Here is a 20,158-nt window from a genome sequence, read left to right on the forward strand (position 1 = left end):
GTACCAGCAAGTTCTGTACTTATTTCCAGCATTACTGCAGGCCCACCATATGCTGCCTTGCTGGATGTCCTGCCACAGGGCCAGACTTTAGACGGAAGGTGGTCTAAAATCCCTCTCTAACAAAATCTGAAATGGTATTCAACAGCTGAAGAGGCTGTCAAAATAGAAGCTATCCCAAATGAAATCCTTCGGCGTATGGCCCAGAATTACTAATGGAAGAAAGCAAAATTGTTTTAACAGACAAGCTACAGCCTGGATTCATTATAACCGGCCTGATGGAAAGGAAACTACAGCACATCTGAAGTTTCCTATTTCTACTGAAAGATGCATGCATGCCAGCGTACTAAACCTGGGAAAGGTCACTGCAGTGATGTACGGCACCACCTTCTGCCCATATGCAGGTGGCGCAGCAAAGCCGCAATAAACAGAACCCAAAAGCTGCTTCAAGCTCTGGCTCAGCTTCCTCCAGACAAGTACTTAAAATAGCTTAAATAACAGGATGCAGGAGGGGAAAGTAACCCACACGTTTCCTTTTAAGGCTATATGCTCAGCAGGACACACTCTAGCAGGATCAGGGATCCCTATTTGCCTTAAGCTAACATTTCAGAGCATTGTTTTACCACCTTACAGCAGCGAACAAAGTGTTCAGCTGGGTTACGATTTTTACGTACTTCATGTTTCCAGAAAAGATGCTTATCTCTGCTATCACAGGCAGGGAGTAGGAAGACAAATAAACAGAGCCAGTTTGCAGATTTTGTTCTGCCATGCCTCCCCTCTGAAGTGCCACTGTTTGGCCAAGTACATACATGCACACACCTGTTCTACAGAACAAATTCGGAGATCAGCTGAGATTTAGAGCAACCTGCTCTTCTCCCACTAACCTGCGGATCGTACAAAGCCTAGACTGTTCTTATGCCCCACTTAATTACTTTTTTCAGATGTTAAAATGCCTTTTTCCCACTGCTGTTTACCACTTGGATCACATCCAGTACAAATATCTGGTTGTAGGATGCTGGGAGCTGCTTCTCTGAGCTGTAGCTGACTTCAGTGCTAACCTTAAACCATGGTTTCTCACCTGTGGACTGCTTCTAGTAGGCAACAGGTAGTCTAGGGGACCCTTGCCTTTTGCTGGCTGTCAGCATGGGAGAGAGGGGACACCTTCAAGTGGCATGGAAGGCAAGTGGTGACAGAGTACATAGTAACACACCTCACTGCCTTCCAGCATCACCAGATGTCTCGATCCAGTCCAGGTGCATACAGAAAAGCTGGTCAAACACACACCTTTAAAGTCTCATCAACCTACACATCCAGAGCAGCAACTTGCCCCATGCTAGAGTTAAAGCAGGTCTCCGGGAAGCCCATGCAGCTGTGCACTGGAGCAAGGCACGTCTTGGTGAGCAGAAACCACCCCGTGAGATGCTTCCTCCTCCCCACATCTCCTTTAAGACATCCTAGAAGCCAACCAGCTGAGCATCACTATTACCATGCTTCTCAGCTGTGTTCCAAGTCTTCCAGGTAGCCAGGAGACAAAAAAAAGGCTTTATTTTAAATAGCAGCCTTAGTCCAACTTTTCTTCACATTCACTAGAGATGGCATTAGAAGTTCCCAGGGAAAGTCACCCTATTAGCAACCAGTTCTATATCCCAGGGCAAATATGGCTCCTTTAGGCAAGAATAAAAGGAATGCTAGCATTAAAGACACTCCTGACAGGCTTGCGGGCTGTACCATGCCTAAAGCACACAAAACAGAAGGCAGCTGAAAAGGACTAGCAGATCCCATCTTACTTGTGGGTATGCCCCGGCTAATTATCACATTTCTCAATAATACCTAGGTTTTGACAGTGCTTGTATAATTTAAAACCAAACAGGGACCCACCTCCTGAGCAGGGTGAGCTGGTTTCCTAAAACAAACCAGGATTTGACTTGGGTTTCTCCATGTTTCCAGTGCAAAGGCAGCCAGCCAAACTAATCTCAATAATTTCCCCCCACACTTATGACAAAAAGCCACATTCCAGCCAGGTTAATTTTAAGTTTATCCAAGGACAGAATGGGCTGCCTGCATCCCAGCCTTATTAAGGTTTGCCCTCAGAGGCACGTTAGGCAGCGAGAACCACGATGGTCACTCGTCTCCCTCTGCGGCAGCTCACTTCCACCTGCTGGAAAAGTCTCGGGAAGAGAGAGACAGGAGAGGGAACTGCCTAAAATGCAGCTTGCTTCAAGTCCCACCAGGGAACACTGCTCCATGACAATCTTGTCTTCGAAATTCATATTTCTCTCTGCCGACTGCAAATTTAGAGCAAGTGAGATTTTTAAGAGCCACCCTGCTCTAGAGGGCAGTTTACCCAATACAGATGTGAGACAACTACCAATTTGTATTTATAACCAGTGTTCAACAGATGCCGATGTCCAGTTAGGAAAACGAAACACTGGCTCTAATCACTTGTGCAACTCATTCCCAGCCAGTGCCAGCCCCGGGTGTGGTGCCCCAGCTGCGCACGCTGACCTCAGCCCACACTGCTGCGGTCCAGCTCCCATCCGGCCCCTCCCTGGCATTTCTCTGATCCTCCAGTAAGCCGTATCAGGAAACTAAACCAGCAGAAAACTATTTTCTCCATTATGTCAGTTTTTTGCCCATTTCAGCTTCCCGAAGCAGCCTGCCAGAGGCTTCTGCAATGCCAGCGCAGGGGAAGGCTGGAAGGCAAGCGGAGCAGTTTGGGCTGTGCAACCCCTCGAGCACCGCAGGCTGCTAGGGAGGCGAGAACCAGAGAAGAAACAGAGCCACCAGAGGGCAATGCACATGCTGTGCAGCCGCAAAGCGTTTTATTTATCACTGCAAGTTGCTCCATAATGGCCAGGTAAACAAACGCTAATTAGGTTTTGCCTACAAGCTCACCAAATGCGGTGCCTCAATGCACCTGCACAAACCAGAAACATGGCACCTACATTTACCATCTGCACGGCTCAGCCAATCTGCCAAAACCAACGTCATCAGAACCAAGCACTGTTCAAGCCCTTAAGTGCTGCCAGGGCCAAAGTAACACAATACCTGTTTGGATATTTCTTCTGCCATCAGGAGCCAACAAAGCCCACCCTGGAGCAGCAGGGTAAGGCTGCCTGCCAGTGCTCACCAACAGCCAGACTGCCCATGTCCCTTCCTTTGTGCTCCTTGGCTAGAAGTGACAAGCTAGAAGCAGAAAGGCTGCCAAGGGACTCCTTGGCATGGAGAAGATCACGAGAGCAGCAGATTGCCCACGTCCTGCTGGCACCGCTGCTCATAGGGGTGGGATAAACCCATTTCAAAGGTACAGCAAACAGGAGAAAGATGCCCTCCGCACTGTGACTTACCAACTTTGGCAAAGGCCTCCTTGAGTTCCTCCAGCTCATCTTTGGAGATTTGCGTGGTGTTGGCCATCTCATGAATTTAGGGAGTATCTAAAGAGAGAAAAAGGACACTGTGTGAAACCAGGCTGCATTCAAATGCATGCAGTTTTGAACAGCAGTATAGCAACAATCGGTACCAAGGTCACTACAGTTCTTGAAGCAACGTTTATCTTTCCACTAAGAAAACAGATATGTAAAACTCAGAAGATGGGAAATCCACTCTTTAACAAGTCAAATATCCCATTAGCCTTGTTAATATTTAGCTTTGTGTATTTATTTTACGGGCAATGCTGTTCTGCACACATTAAGGCACCTGCTACCAGTGTGTTCTGTAGGTCAGGAAAGCTCACATCGGCAGGGATTTTCGACAATTTTGAATAAAATCGGAATCCAGAGTTAAAATATTAATGCAAGAGATACTGAACGCTCTGCCTGCCTGTCTGTCCCCCGAGAGCACACAGCTACCAAACCCAAATAATAAAGATTCTAAATAGTACTTGAAAAAGGTCTTTTTGCACAAAGTAGTATACTGTTTGCAAAACGGAAATAGGCACCTTTCCTACAAGAAAACTGTTTGAATAAAACACCTGCCTATTTCCCCAGAGTCAGTCTCTGAATAAACCATGTAAGCAAGAGGCTGTTTGCACTGCCACTGACCCCTCCACCCTCCTGAGCGAGGCTCGGCAGGAACACCGCAAGCAAGTGCAGAACAGCAGGCATCAGCCACGCTCAAACCCTGAGTACGCAGAAACTCCACTTTGATCAGATCTGCTTGGTGTTTAAGAACCAGAGAGGACAAAGCATACAGTTCCTACACCCATCTGCTATAATTCTCCTTTCCAAGCACTGATTAGGTGCCACCCAGCCAGCCTGGACAGGAGGTATCACCATAAGGATGGGAAAAGGCCAGTGACCTGCCCACGTTCCCTTCCCACAACATTCATGACGGCAACATCAGATGCCCTGTTGGCACTTTGGCCAATATGACCAAGAGAGATCAGCGACTGATGGAACAACGTGAACAGGGCCATCCCTGTGCATGACCAAAAAGGTAGGCACTGATAAGTACATCCTAGCACGCATGCTAGCTCTAGCTCAGGGTCTTTAAAAATGGGGATCTGGGCAGGCTCAGTGCAACTTCAAATGAGGTTTGCATCCTAAGATTTTCCAGCTCCCACTTCATTAGCTAGAGTCACTGCAAGCTGAGAACTAAAAGGTTCCTCCTCTGCCTATGGGAACAGACACAGCTGCCTCCTTCTCTGTAAGCAAAAGGATGAGGGGTGAATTCAGGTTTACAGACTGTCAGAAGACAGGATCCTGAACAGGCTAGCTCGCTGCTCAAGCAACAAGAGGCTCAGTTTCATAAATGCCTGTGCTCTGATTAGCAAGCCTCTTTTGTCTGAGGCTCTCAGCTGCCTTTACAAGCACTTGTTAGCTCAAGAACACAAGTTTGCCTGTAGCCGTAAATATTCATTTTCTGTAACACTTCACTCAGTCTGGAAAGAACGAAGTTGTTAGAGATGAGAGCGATGGGCAGGTGTGGCAGCCTGGGAAAGCAGCTCAGACAGGTGCTAGCAGCAGAGAAAGTCAACAAGAAGTTGCATCACTGCAGAGACATGAAGGAAAACACATCGGACCCCACCTCCCAGCATCTGCAGAGCTGCCAGCGGACACGACAAGATGTTTAACAGTCAGTAAAAGCCACTAAACACAAGACAGCCACCTTCATCGTTGGGCTCGTACTGCAAGAATGGGGCAGCGGGAGGAGCTGCAGCAAAGCTGCATCAGACTGACAGGGGGAAAAAAAAAAGCACCACAGTAAATTTTTTGTACTGTTTCACAGATTACAAGTTAGGCTAGTTGACCAAGGAGATGCTACCATGGAGGTCCTTGCAAGATGCAGGAATGCTGTGTGCAGCACTGCCTGTCTTGCTGGATGCCCAGTCTGCCAGTCTGGGACCTCCCCCTGTTCCTGAAGGAGCCCCTTCCCTGCAGCGCTCCCACGGGTGCCCCCGCAGCCTGAGCCTCAGTGCCGTCAAAACCTGGCTGTTATTTCCAGGGGTAAAGGAGTTGCTCAGCAAGAAAATCAGCTCTGCGCAAGCTTGGTGCATGCTACGGGAGGTGGATTTCACAACTGGCAGAAACACTCGGGAAACACTTTCGCGAATGGAGACAGTTTTGGCTACGCAGGCAGGCAGGTGGCATGAGCTGCCAGGGAGGAGAGGCTGAGCTATGAGACCAAAAACTTAGCCAACCCTCTTTCCAACCGCCTTCTTCCTAATCCTCATTTGCACCAATTCATTTTCAAACCATGAGGATTTCCCTTAAAAAGGGATTTCCAAAAGTATCATTATCTAACCACTTCACTGGAATTTAATTTGCTGCTGACTATCTCTAACACCTTTAACACCAAAACAAGCAGCAAACACCACCATAAGCCGAGAGCTTTTAAAAAAGCTGCTTTGTTTGACTTTATCAGGGAAATATCATGCTCTGGATATGCCCTGCAGCTGTTTGTGAGGGTCTTCACTTAAAAAAAATTTCCCTTCCAGCCCCTATGCTGTTCAGCTCAGTCAGTAAGTCCATAAAACAGGTTTACCTCTCAGTTTTCATATCACTTCTTCCTTCTCAGTTTCTCTGATTGAGAGGAGAGGGAGAATTTGAACCAACAGAGAAACAGGAGACACCTGACCTTGTTAGAGCTGTTTGAGAAGGGGAAAGTACGTTATGATATAATAAAACAGTATATGAAAAGGTTAGTGGGCCACAAAGTTACAAGTTGACAGGGACTACTAAGCTCCCAAAGCAATTTTACAGATTTTTTTTGCAATGGAGCAGTATCACACCAACACTGGCAGACTGGGCTGCGGGGCAGGGGAACTTTTCAGCTTTTTGTTGGGTGGGTTGATTTGTTTGTTTTTAGTAGCTGAGTCTAGGGCATTCAGAATCGTGTTTTTCATTCAGTTGCATTTTTCAACAAGAGGCTTTGTCTTTACAGACATAAAAAGCCCTTTTATCACACTGGCAGAAGGATCACACATCAGCTGCCTGACTCGAAGCCCTGTGGGGACCCAGCACCACGCTGCTCACGCCTCACCACGGCACATTCGCTTCTACCACGAGCAAAGTCTCTGCCAGGGCATGCAATGACAGCCAGGGACAAACTCACATTTAAAGACCCATTTTAGAGAGAGGAAGGGAGAACGAGGGGAAAAGAGGAGACAGAAGTGAGCTAGTGATCCCACACCCATTTTACACCCTGGTGACAGATGGTCCATCGGTCAATGCACACATGAACGGTGTATAAGGAAGCAATTCCTGCTCCAGATCCCTTTTGCTCCTGCCTTCGTCCCTCACCCCACAGAAGAAAAGCAAAGGCAGCTCCATAACACACGGATGCACAAAAGCAGCTTCACAGAAGACAGTGGCTATCAGACAGTGCAGCCCATTTCTGTCCTCTGAAGACCTCACTTTGTGCTGCAGATCAGAGCTGCTTTAAGTGCATCCCAGGTTTTCGAATATCAACTCCCTTCCCAGAGAAGGGCTATATAAAGTTGCTGTGCAAACAAGTTTTATAGCTTCTAAACACACTGCAGTCACTGAATCAGGGTTAGTTTATTTGCTTTCCAGACAGAACTGCAATACGGGCAGGTCAAATAAAGCTGCCCCAGCCCGTGTGTTTTAACAGCTGTAAGCCACCTGGAGACACGCCATTGCAGTGGCGACTGTCACCGCAGGGATGCCTCTGCTGCAGTGCTCAGCATGTCCAGCACAAGTGCCAGAAGCTAACCGGGACGTTTGGGTGGATTAACTGCTCAGACAGCAACTTAAAAACACTCAAGCCCAGAGAACAAGTCCCCAAGACTCTTCCCCAGGCGGGGAAAGGAGAATTCAGGCATTTGCACATCTCCTTGAAAGCTGGAGGATTAATTCAATTTTGAAAGCACATGGCAACCAAATATTTCCCGACAGCCACTTGAACACTTCCAACAGAAACAGAGCTGGAATTTGCTGCTGATCCAAATGGAAGAATTTGCTTTCTTAGCAGCTCCATGTTAGTTTGAAAACCGAGCTTCTCCATCCCTCCCAGACGCGCCCTGTTTTAATATCTCTACAACTGACTGATTAACAGCATCAATTTGTTTACTCAAACAGGCAAACGCAGAGACACGTTAAAGTGTCAACAAAAAGCTATTAAATACGTCCTTTTTCCATCCGATTAAAAGAAAAAGAGCAAGCTAGGCCTAGTCTGGAGCAGTGGCTCACCCTGTACGTATTCCCCTTTTCAGAGGAACCTGTGGTTTTGCATTTTCATGACAAAGACTCCAGACATTAGAAGGCAAGTCAGTCAGCATTAGCTAATTAAAAATACTTCAAAACCCACATGTCTCCGACCACTAACGCAGCACAATATCAGTCTTGGTTTAGGAATAACGAGCTGGACAACCAGGCACTTGGTCAACCCGCAACCCACGGCAAGTGCCAGAGCCCCCAGGGCTGCAGCACACGGCACTGACGCAGCCGCCTCGCTAAATTGGAGCTAATTTGGAGGGAATCCTGGTGATTCAGCTGACGTACAATGATCCGGCCTCCAGGCTTCCTGTGGCTCACCCCATCCTCCTCTTCCTCCCTGTTTTGTAGGTAGGGCTGGGCCCTGCCAAGAGCCTCATCAGAGAACGGAGCGGCCGTCCGCACTCCCCTGCTTCCTTTGCCCCATTCCCCCCCCAGCTCCTTTTGCATGTTGTGTGAATCTTGGTAACCACAAAGTCCTTTCTAGCCCTCTGCTGCAAAGGCCTCTCCCCCATTGCTGCACAGACCCCCTCCACAGGGCCAGCACCACCGTGCCCATCCTGGCATGGCTGTGCGAGCTCTGCTCAGGGCAAAGTAGTGAGGGGAGCAAGTCACTGGTGAGGGCTGAAAGCCTGAGTGTTCTTTGCATCCCTTCCCAGGTGATTGGGTTACTGTAGAGGATGCTGCAAGATCTCCTGACCCTGCAGGAACCCTTCTCCACAGGCACCGGCCAGCCCTAGGCTCATGCTGCATTTGGAAATGCTTGCAGGAGAGGGCACACGTACCCCCGCCACAGTCCATCATCGGTCACACCCAGCAGCTCTGCTGGCTCCTTTTTCTGGTCCAGTCCAAGCAAAGCCTTTGGGGTTTTCCAGACAACATCTTCAAACTTGACAGCAACAGGAGGAAGTGAAAGCTTGTGGTGCACAGACTTGGTTTGATGAGTCCTCCAAGATAAATACTTACAACTGCTTTGGGGGGAGGCAGGGAAGTTTAGGGATTGATGGCCTGTAAATGAAAACCTAGCATGCACTCCATCCTCTCCTGCTCATAATCAGTTTGTACGTTTCAAACAATGTTTTGTTCACCAAATTCCTCCAAGACAGCACCCACTCATTACATGTGGTTATTAACAAACACCAGGCTGCTGGAAGCACATAAACTTTTATTTGGCAATTACCTTCCAGACAGTCGCCAGTCAGAGGCACAGGCTGAAACTAGACCTTCACCACGCTTTCGTCTTACCACAGGGTGGTAGGTGTCATCCTGATAAGAGCAGTGCTTAGGAGGATGCTACCCCATCCGCAGAGGCTGCACCGCTGCGGTGTCTAACACCTTGCCAACAGCGTGACACTGCTACAAACCACTGTCCCCCAGAAATGACTTTGCTGCTACTCATTGCATGAATGCAGTACTCTTGCACGCAAAACACGGAGCCATTCCTGTCGACGCAGGTAGCTGTTTCCCCTGCCTCGGGACGAAAGGGGCACACGAGGCTCTGAGCAGGTATTTCTTTGCAGTGCCAGACTTGGCCGAGTAGCTGAGTCTCTCATCTGTGGTTCTTCCCTTCAACCAAGCTTTCCCAGCCCCACGCACATCAGGCTCAACACCGATGAAGGTACAGCTCTGCTCTCAAGGTCTGCAATGCTTTAACTGTTGCACAGCACTGGGCTGTAACGCCTGCAAAGCAATCACCCAAACCCAGCTTTATTTCATTATTAATCCAGCTGTCCTCATCCATGCACAGCACCAAACAACTCACCTCAACAGGCCAAGGACCAACTACACAAAAATTCAATTTTAATACTGAATTTCTTTAAGCTTCTCTTGCTGTTTGAATTGACCACCTCCCACCTCCCAATTCTCCAGCTTCCTCAAGCTACGTTACATACAGTACATCCAGCACAGAGCACACACTTTGACTCGTCCATGCTGGTTGCGTAGCCCGCCAGCTCTTATACAGCCACTTGCTGCATCGCAGGGAAAGGACACAGGACCGCAGATTCTCACTGCATAGGCACCTTACGGCTCACTTCTTCCCAATCCCATAGAGAGATTTACCTCCAGATGGTGTTTTTGAAGCATCTCTACATCAGCAAAAGTCCCATTAGTGGGTTTTGCTTTATATTCTTTCAAATGCCTGAAACTGTCATGTTCGGAGAGACAGGCTCCCTGCTATGCTTATTTTCACCTGGGAGCAGACTGTGAGACTTTGCTCCCATTGTTACACAGCTCGCTGCCGCTGCGGGGGAAAAATCTGTCAAATCCATCAGGAGCAGAGGCATATGCTGGAGTTAGTCACTGCACTTGGCTTGCCAGTGGCTCTCTCCAGATTTGGAGGCATGTCTCTATAGGGCATCCACCTCTGGACATGCACTTTCCTCCAGCAGGTCCAGGTTAAAAACCCAGTTTCTCCTAGCTAGACCTGGGTAGAACGATGTCAGAGATTTTTCTGAGCAACGTTTGGGTAGATGCCCAGCAGGGATCTGGGCTGCACAGAGGCAGAGTCACTCCAACGGTATGGGAACAACCGCAGCAAACCAGTTTTCCTATGCCTTCTGCTTAGACTTCAACCGCTGCCCCAAAATCCATGCACAGCCTGGACAGCATGATCCTTCACTTTTTGCATGCTGGTCAAAGTGTTTTCTCTGCCTCAAGGCAGAACCAGATTCACTAGCTTCAATCATCTTAAATCCTTATTAAAAACAATTGCTGACCCATCAGACAATTCACATGCCTCTGACTCCCCTGCACACCCAAGGAGGCTTTTTGGGGTGCAGCCAGGTCTGGATAGCGGTCAGCATGTTCAGCATCCTGACCCAGAACTGAGCTGTAGCCAGTACCTACAGAAAACCCCAAATCAGCATCAAACCCACTCACAGCATGGAATAGGAATCAGCCCCTTGCTAAAAGCCCAGGAAAGCCATGTCCTTCAGGGCAGCATCCAGAATACTGAACGCCGGGGATATGACACAGAAATTTGTAGGGATCTGAGTACACAAATCTCTCCATCTCGCAGATACAGAAAACAGCAACACAGCAAGCAGCTGAGGATGCTCGGCCACGTGATATCCAATTGCCCAAAGGCTGGAAGGGAGCAGAAGTCAGAGTAACACAAATGCCTCCAGCTGCACATGCGAGGGGAAAAAAAAGCTTTCCCAGTCCTCAGTGCAGTCGCCCCCAACATATCCCCATCCAGCACTGAAGGACTATGAGCCAGAGCAGCCTCTGATGACATGCATGACAGGGGTGACATGCAATCCTGGAGCAGAGTAGATGGATGCTTGTTTACTCTCATGACCCAGCATTTACTACAAGGAGGCTGAACCAACAGAAACGTAAAAATGGTTTGGGACTCAAATGGAAGGGAGCAGCACAGAAAGCTTTCTGCAGACCTACAATCTTCCCCGAAGGCTCCTGATGTGGAAGACCAGGGCCAAGTGGATTGGATGGACGGTCAAAGCAGGGGCAGTGCTGACTTTCAAGGAGGAGAGCAGCTGCCTGCTAGACCTTGCAGCTACACTCGCACACACCCATCACGCTGCAGACTCACAGCTACGGCGTACCGGCCGCCTCGCTGCTCCAACTCTATTACATGTAACTACAGAGTACTTATAATCTGCAGGGCACAGTAGAAACCAGATAAAATACTGCTCGAGGCACCAATGAATCAGTCCTTAAAAGCCTCTTTGCCAAGTACTTCTCCTAAATGTTGCATTTTGGCACACCTGGTTTTAGCAGAGCAACTACTCCAGGATTAGAGCACATTTGAGATCATAACCTGCTAGATTGGTTTAACTCACTTTTGAATTTCAATAGTTTGTTCAAATCATTGGAAACAGAACAGCAATATTCTCCATTAACTAATTAGTACAACATGAAACAAGTGATCCCTTCAAGACCTCTCAGGAAAGGAAGAGCTGAACACTTACCCTGCCCGGAACTTGCAAAAGCAAATAACATTCAGAGATAATTTAAACCTAACTGCAAGTAGGTAAAAGAGAGGGGAGGTGGGGGTCAGATGTCAGCTAATGGACTGAGACTCAGAAGGCTTAATTTAAATTCCTGGCTCAGGCACAGAAAAATCATGCTACCCTCTCAGGAAACTCTTACACTGATCGTAATTCTTACTCTTGCGTAGTCCCCCAAATAAAGAACAGCATTAAACACTTCCTTCTGCTTATTCTGTACCTTAACAATAAATGACTTCAAGAGAGGACCCACCTCTTACCACCCATCGCAAAAGTTGGGAAAAGGCATCCCTCATTTTACGACAGGACCCTCAGAGCGATGGTGGGAAAGCCAACGGGTTCCCTGCCTGCGTAAGTGAGGAGGGATGAGGATCGCAAGGCTGAATCAGTGCTAATTTCCTTCCCCCGAAGCAATTGGGACCTGCTTGCTGAGGCCTGCAGGTTACCCTCAACATGCTTTCAGCATGTGTCTCTCGATTTCCCAATATTCAGCCCAAAAGGAGCCCAGTTCCTTACGAGGAACTGCCCCCAGCAGCCGGAGAAAGCCCTTCAAAGGCTGAAGGGAGTAGAGGCCACGCAGCCCAGACCCATCTCCATCCCCCCAGCACCTCCAGCCTCTGCTCTCAGGTAGCGCCTTTGCTTGGCAGGTAAAGTGACTGATACTCAATATGCCATGATAAAGCAAGAAGCATTACTCAATCTGTTAAACTTCCCTCCCGCCCAGGCGGGGGAATCAACCCCATGCCTAAATTAAATCACAGTACAGTCACTGCTTATTCAATGCCAGCAAACAAGCTCCTGCAAGCCAAACACCCAGCGTGACGGTGCCGATCCCTGGCAAGCTGGACAACAGGGAGTTTCAGCAATTAATTTTTGGGAGGGTGGGTTTTGTGCAACCTTTTAGAAGGTACAGCTGCGGTCGAGTGATTTTGCAGACTGTTTTATCAGTTTGAAGATAAACAGAGCTGTCCTGAAATGGCACAGCCAGGGCTGAAATCCCTGCAGCCCAGTCACTGCTGCCCAGATGATAAACATTCAGAGAAGTCTATCAACTAATGTTTTGTTAAATAAGAAACAAAACATTAGAAACTACAAACCATACTCTAAGCAGTGGAATTATGTTTCAAAAGTCTCTTAAAACACAGGAATTTCAGTAACTGATCTCTTACTAGAAAGAGCTACTGATAAAAGAAGAAAACCTTTTTCCATGCTTCCCCCACTGCCTGTAATCTAGTTTAGAAAGCACTTGGGAAAAATGGAAAGAAGTCAAAATAATTTGATTCAGAGCAAGAAAGCAACACTAGACTGCAATAAATCAGCGTCACTGCATAGCTGTCCTAGCGGCTTTTGGAAGAAGAAAAAACCCTGTAAATTCAACACTTATTTTCTCTAGAGGAGATGGTACAGATCCTATCTACCCTTAACAAAAGCAGAAACATTAATCTCAAAGATTAATGTGAAACGGCTAGAAGAGCAGGAGGCTGTCTTTGCCTCCCAGAAGGCTGCCATGAGAGTGAAATCACGTTTACTCTGACAGCAGGGTGTTCCCCACACTTCTCTATAATTTAACTTACTACCGGGAGGAGCGACAGGGAGCAAAAGGTAGCAGTCACCAGTCCAGGATCAGGCAACCTCCACTCCATGACTCTTGGATTTTGGCCAAGCATTAATAATCTCTGCAAAATGCACCCTAATTAGCAGGTTTCAAGGCCAGGCCGGATCTCCAAAATGCATCCAGCACTCCTGGAGCCGAGCACTAACTTCTCGTTGGGTCCCTTCAAGCTGCTTTGCCTCCTCCTCCTCCCTTCGTTTAGCAGCTCAGCCAGTGCCTGATATCCCTAGGACAGATGTAATCGTTAAAGAGATGTGTGGATCGTAAACAGCACACAACCTCATCACTACTCCAGATTTCAGGAGGGTGTGAGAGTCCTCCAGCTGTGGAAATCACTCTTTACAGCCAGATGTTTTGCAGAATAAATGCAGAGTAAGAGTAAAATATAACTAAGCAAAACCTCAGAACAACACATTCAGTATAAACAATATCAGGACATGAAGAAGCTACACTAGATGGGTTTTACAGGTTTTCAGACATGTTAAGTCTAAGTTTTTCAGCACAAAAAAATCAGCATTTCAGTCCAATATTTAAAAGTGCTTGGTATACAAGTATTTCAGCCAGTAGCAACTGCTAAAGCATGTGGAGAGGGTCTACGCCAGCTTCCAGCATCAAGCATAGCCAGCCTTCACCAGAAAACATAGCAAGCAAGATAAACTTCTCAGTTTGGAAACAAACTCCTGCCAGGCTGTGATGCCACATGCCATTCCCACTGGAACAGCAAAGCAGCACTCAGAGCCCAGACTTTCCAGGTGAGAGACCCCAAAAAGTTAAGTTGCCACCACAGCCAGCAGCCTACAGCCATTTCCCAAAAGTACTCGGAGCTCCTCACACTTTCTGCAAGGCAAATGTTTAAATATTTAACACTTCTAACATGCAAGTTTAAGCAGTTCTGCTTTTTAAAAGCCTGCTGCAGAATGAGATAGTGAAAGACATGCCCCAGACCGAGATTTCTGGGAAGGCACACCCTCAGTCCTCACTTGAAAAATTAAATACTCGGTGATGCAAAGTCAGTCACAGCACTTGCTGCTGCTCTGTTTGCATGCACTGCTCAGTCAGATGCACAGATACATTCCAAATTTAAAATGCATTAAAACCTGAAATTAATCTTTTCGTTCTGCCTAGAGCTATTTTCCTTTACTACAGCATTAGGAATCGCTAGACATTTTGCAGAGAAAAGAAAAGGAAAACAAGTCCTTGCAGGGCAATCTCCGGCATGGGCTTGCATCCATGCAGCCAGCCAGAACCCTGAGCAGCAGCCAGCACTGCGAGCAGCACCCTGAAGTCAGCCAGCAGCAGCAGACACCCTTACCTTTCCTCCTCTCTCCGGGAAGGCAAATCGCTCCCTCGCCCGGCCCGAGCGCTGAAGCGTCTCCCACGCCCACAGCACGGATCTGGACAGCCAGCATTCCTCCCACCATCCCCGCCCAGCAAATGCGAGGTCGCTTCCCGAGAGCCACAGAAGGGATGTGGTCGTGTCACAAAAAGATGCTTTTAGAAAGGCGAGTGGACAGGCGATTCGAAGCATCACATACGTACGGAGCAGGGATGGGGGGATCCTCCCCCAACAACTAGCTTTTGTTCTTTTATTGCTTGGCACTTGGGAACAGGAGGCGGTAAGATATAAAGCTTTTTGGTAAGCAAACTATTTTTTTTTAATTTATTAAAAAAAAAGAACTCTTTTACCTTTAATATTTTAAATTAAATGCATTTTGCTTGGTTAGCTCTCAGCTTGTCCAGCCAAACAGCAACATGGAGCTTGTATTTTGTTTTATGTACTTATTTTATGGATGTCTTTAAAACCACCAGAAGCTCACAAACAGAGCAAATAAAGATCCAGACCCATCTGGCCTCAGTCTGCACTGAAGGAAGATGCTGCCTGCTGTTTCACCCCACAGTTCCTAAAAAGAAGAAAAAAAAAAAAAACGAACCAAAAAAAGTGGTCTGAATGGGTGGTAAATACAGAGTTCAGAGCTGGTCCATACTGTAATATATTGCATTACCTCAGCAAATTAATCCCTGTCTGCTCTAGAGGAAACACGGACAGACATCTGCTACCAACCAGGAAGACACAAGCAACAGAAACATCATGTACTATGTTGCTGCTGATGCAATGCACAGGAGCAGAATCAATCACCAAAAAGGTTAAGAGGGATTTCCGAACTACACTCACATTTCAGAAATTTCTATTCCTGTTAAGTCAAGTCTATCATGTTTGAGCCCTCCTATCGCTAAAAGGAAAGGATGTCACTAATAAACACAATACTTGAATTAGTGAAGAATTTGAAGAACCCGTGACTGTTCTAAAAATTAAAAATTCTTGACCAATAGGGTCATTGGGTTTTTTTCTTTCTTTTTAAAAACTACATCAGCCAGGAAAGTGAGTCATCGCCTGGTCCATTTCTTGGGTATCACCTGAAAATTTAGCTTCCAGCTGTAAAGTTTCAAAAGAGGTTTTAAAAAAAACCCAAAACCAAACTCCAAACCCACAACCTGCCAGCTTCCTCAGGATGGTAAATATAATGGAAACCAAAATAGAGGGTTTTATGCCCAGAAGTGCAGCTGCAACTTAAAAGGAAAGAAGCTGGCTTGAAAAACACTTTTGCACTCCACCGAGCTCAGGTTGCCTGCGCATCAGTCGGGGTTTAGCAGAGAGCAACTCTGACTCTGCTCTGACTTGCATCAGCAACCGGCTTCAGCATCGCATCAGCCCCTGGGTGCAAGGAGCCCATCTGGCTGCTCTGGTCCAAACCAGTGTCTGTGTCCAGGCTGTGAAGTCTTGGGGCAAACATGCAACAAAACTGAAGAAACTTATTTCAGGAAGTTTAGTCCCTCCACTTTTCGCTCCATGTGTGAGCACATTGCACAGTATAAATTCATCCTGTAAGGTCTAGGAAGTGCTGAGCTTTTGGGGCTTAACAGGTCCTGGGGAGAGCATGCCAAAGCCCAGCTCCCAAACTAGGTTGGGACTTCTTCTATCAACGGCAGAACCACTGCAGTAGCAATGTCTGCTTTTGGGATGGAAAAGAAAAACCTCCTCTCCTTGTCTCTGGCATCCATGTTGCTGGGATAGAAAAGCATTACCTGCAGGTGTGCAGGTGGCAGATTCACACCGCAGAGGCAGGCACCTAAAAGCCACCAGCCCGTGGGTCTTCAAACCTCCACTTACTCACTTTTCTTTTTCCAGGTGAGTGTAATGCATCCTACAGGGCTAACAGCTATTAAAAGGAAAGGGCATTGCTACCCAGTGGTGTCAGTCAGCACGGATTCTCAATGGCTCCACCGTGAGGAGAAGTTTAACTGATACGCACACAGTGCTCGTGAAATACCTGTTTTCCACATTTGCAGAGGATCAGCGATAGCCAGTTCTGCCACAGCTTTAAGAGCACTCTGCTCTCTGAATACTCCAAACCCAGTCCTGTCAGTCCAACCTGCAATTACGCTCAAACCTAAAATAGCATTTCAGCAGTGCCAGCACTACTCATCTCTGCGTCATGCCCCGAGACTTGCCAAGCCGGGGTGTGGTGTTGGCAGGCAGCGGACACGCAGCTCCCCGGGCACCCCCAGCCCACTTCCTCGAGCACAGCTGGTCACACACCGCTCCCCATTCTCTTCCAAAATAGGAAGTTTGACGGTCAAGCCAGTATAGCAGTGTATTTTCCTCTTCCTCCCTCTTTAAGAAAGCCTTTTAGGGAAGCACAAGATGCCAGAGGTGCTCCGAAGTTACTCTGCTCAGGTGACATGTCCGCTCCCCTGCATGGAGCATCAGGACCAAGGTTGACACAGAAGGAGGACTTGTGGCACTGACAGGATCCCTCCAGCACATCATTGCATAAAGATGCATCTCCTCTCCAGCTCCAGCTGCCAAGTTTCACTGGGAGACCACTAATACATATTTGCCCTCCAGAGGTTACTAAACAACAGCTGTGGGAGTGGCAGCCACTGCCTTCCAGGTGACAAGGGAGCAGAGAGCGTAAATCCAGGAGTCACCTTGTCCCTCTCCTCTCACCACTAGCCCTCAAGAACAGACCCGCTGGCAACCTCTAGGGGAGGAAGGGAGCACATCTGATGCATTGGCCTCTGGCTACAGCAGGCTGTGCAGCCCCACTGCTCTCCCCAGTGAGTCCCACTGCCCAGAAGAGGACAACCACCAGCTCCTGGACACCAGGCTTTCCTGCCCACTCCAGAAGTAGTCTTTTCCACCCCTAGTCAGCAATGCCAAGAGATGCCATGCTAATATTGGAAGTGGTACAAGACAACTAATGAAACCCATGGCGATGCACAAGTCCCTGGGCATGCTACACTAGCCCTAGTGATGTTTGGGAAGGGTTTTGCCTGCAGGCACCTCTAGCTCCTGCCTAAAAAAGCTGTTTGCTGGGATATAGGCAGCTCCACTGTCATCCAGCCAAGGGGGTGCAGGGCATGCTGGCCTCCTCCAGCATCCCCATGCTAGAGAAATCCCTACGGCCAGAGGGCTGGGCCACATCAGCCCTAGGAGATCCCAGAGCCAGCAGAGCATCAGCGGACCTTGGTGGGCCTCCAGGAGCAGCAAAGGTGGCTCAGCCTCCTGCCTCTGCCTGGCCCTGCCTGCTCTGGTGCTGCATATCAAGCGTTTTCAGGAGCATCCCCCTCTTTAAAGAAAAAAAGAAGTGAGGAGGGGGGAAGAGAGGGGACAGGGCCAAAAGATTAACTAGCTGGAAGAGAAACCAGGTAATCTAAATAGTCTACTCCATCAGAAAGAAAACACAACACTTTATGAACCAGGGTTTTAGAGAGCAAAGCTGAGTGGCCAGCCACCATCCCATCTCAGACTGGGATCAGTGACCGTTTACCATGTGTCAGACACTCCCCTCCTCCAGTTCTGTCCACCTTCTCTTTTAAAGATATTAATGAATTTTAAAGATTTAAAGATTATTGAAGATATTTAATGAATTTTTAAATATTTTAATGAAATTATGCAGAGATGGATAGAAGCACTCTCCCCTGTGCTTAATACAAATTGAGGTTTTATGCACTTCTTGCCTTCACCTTCAGTTGTGACCAACTGCAGAGTACATTCCATCAATGTAAACAGCTATGGAAGGATTTGACCACTGAGGAGCAAGCATTTGACCTTAACTCCTCAATTTATCAGTCTTTTTAAAGAAAATAAGATCCATCTTTGCTAGATTTCCCCTCTAAAAGCTTCCTGAGCTGCTCTTCCAGCGAGCCTGTTATCAAGAAGAAAGCAAGACATTAGTCAGGCTCATGTTTATTTAATAAAAAGCTTGCATATGCAGTAGGGACTGAAAGTTAGTCTTTATTTAAAAAAAGCTTGCAAACTAGAGTGCAATTTTGCAGTGCAAAACAGATCTGAAGACTCACCCAGTTTACCTTGTGCTACAACAGTGCTCAGCTCCATAATTAACTGACTAGTTATTCCCAGCTCAGAGCAGGGAGCCATGCAGTCACCAAAGAAGTCAGCAAGTATGCCCAGAACACCGAGCAAAGGATATCTCATGTCTCGCTATTTCATAAGGAAATTGGAGGCTCCACTGATGTCAGCTCCAGGAAATGAGCCACAGGCAGATGATGCCGGAAGCAGGCTTTATATTTAGTACTGAGTCACCCATTTTATTAAATTCGAAAGACACAAAAGGTGGGTGTGGGGAGGGGATACGTGGAAAAAAAAAGAACAAGTTATTCCCTTGAGATCACAGGCAATGGGGAGCCTAGGGTTGGGTGGGTTTTTTTGTAAAGGGAGAGAGAAACCAAAGATGCCCTGGAAACCCCTTCTGCACTTTCACCAGAAAAGCAGTTGCCAGATGTGCTGCGCTTTCCAGGACAGAAGCCAGCACTGAAAATGCTAAAGGGGTTTGCGGTGCCATTGGGGTTTGCTCCGGTCAGTCCCACAGGCAGGTCCCAGGCCTGAGCAGGGCACCACCAGTTCTGAGGCACTTTCCAATCCTTTCTGCTACGTCTTCTTTGAGCCAAAACAGAGGCCGCTGGAAGGAACTTGGAGCGGAGAATATTTTTAAGCCAGTTTTGCAGCTGCACCTAACCCACCATGAAGTGCACCTTGCACCTGTCACGCTCCAAAGAAAACACTTTTCTTTGGGTGATTACAACAGCAATGAGGTAAAGGCTGATGAAGACTGAAGCATGCAAAGAGGAGCTGACCTGGACACACAGTAAAACTGCACCAAAGTAGGGCAGACATCACTGCAGGCTGCCATCCAAAGGCCACCCTGTCCCTCTCCTCCTCCTCCTCCTCAGCGTTTCAGTCCCCCCATCCCAGCTCACTGTGGGGTCAAATGGACATGAGCACAGGGAAGGAGGGGCAGAGCAGAGACGGACCACCCTTGCACAGCACCCCCGTTAGACCAGCTCAGCCACACCACAGATGAGGCCACCGGAGAAAGGTGGCACTAGGTCTGGTAGGAGGGTCTTGCAGGCACAGACATACTTTTCCATCTTTCACCTCAGCTGCCATGTCTGTCCATCACCCAAGCTAGTCCTTGACAAGGCTTAGGCAATCATCTGCTCACCTGGAGAAGATACTCTAGACAACTATCCACCTTAAGTTACTACTCAAAGAAATAGTGCTTTATAATAGAACTGCACTACCGCGGAACATGAGTTGACTGCCCAAAATTTCTGAACAGGGGAGCTGTTCTGATCTGTTTTCTGGCAACATCCAGTTTAGACACACTTACAATTGAGAAGTATAAAGCATTCATGTGGACTGCATCCTCATGGAATAAACTTCAGATTAACTTACAAAAGCTGCAGTTTAATAAGAATGTAGTTCTTTGTGCTAAGGTCTTTTGACATGCAGAAAAAAATAAAGTTTTAAGAGACAGCAAAAAAAAAAATCTTAACTGCAGATTGTACCACAGTACAAATGACAGAAGTACAGATTTGTT

General features: G+C 47.6%; 1 protein-coding gene across 3 annotated transcripts in view; it reads right to left on the bottom strand.

Moving 5' to 3' along the window:
- The window catches only part of PLS3 (plastin 3), a 53,746-nt gene that overhangs the window by 19,019 nt on the left and 14,569 nt on the right, over window positions 1–20,158 (bottom strand). The window contains exons 1-2 of one of the 3 annotated variants that reach the window (XM_082323402.1): window positions 18,618–18,703; window positions 3,345–3,431 (exon numbers count right to left, since the gene is read on the bottom strand). In XM_082323402.1, the coding sequence (XP_082179528.1) occupies window positions 3,345–3,411 (67 nt within the window). In that variant the 5' untranslated portion in view covers window positions 3,412–3,431; window positions 18,618–18,703. Of the gene's footprint in view, window positions 1–3,344; window positions 3,432–14,565; window positions 14,609–18,617; window positions 18,704–20,158 lie in introns of those variants that run through there. The other 2 variants (XM_082323403.1, XM_082323401.1) reach the window with 2 other exon arrangements.

This window comes from Platalea leucorodia (assembly GCF_965183815.1).
Source record: "Platalea leucorodia genome assembly, chromosome: 10".
NCBI lineage: Eukaryota > Metazoa > Chordata > Aves > Pelecaniformes > Threskiornithidae > Platalea > Platalea leucorodia.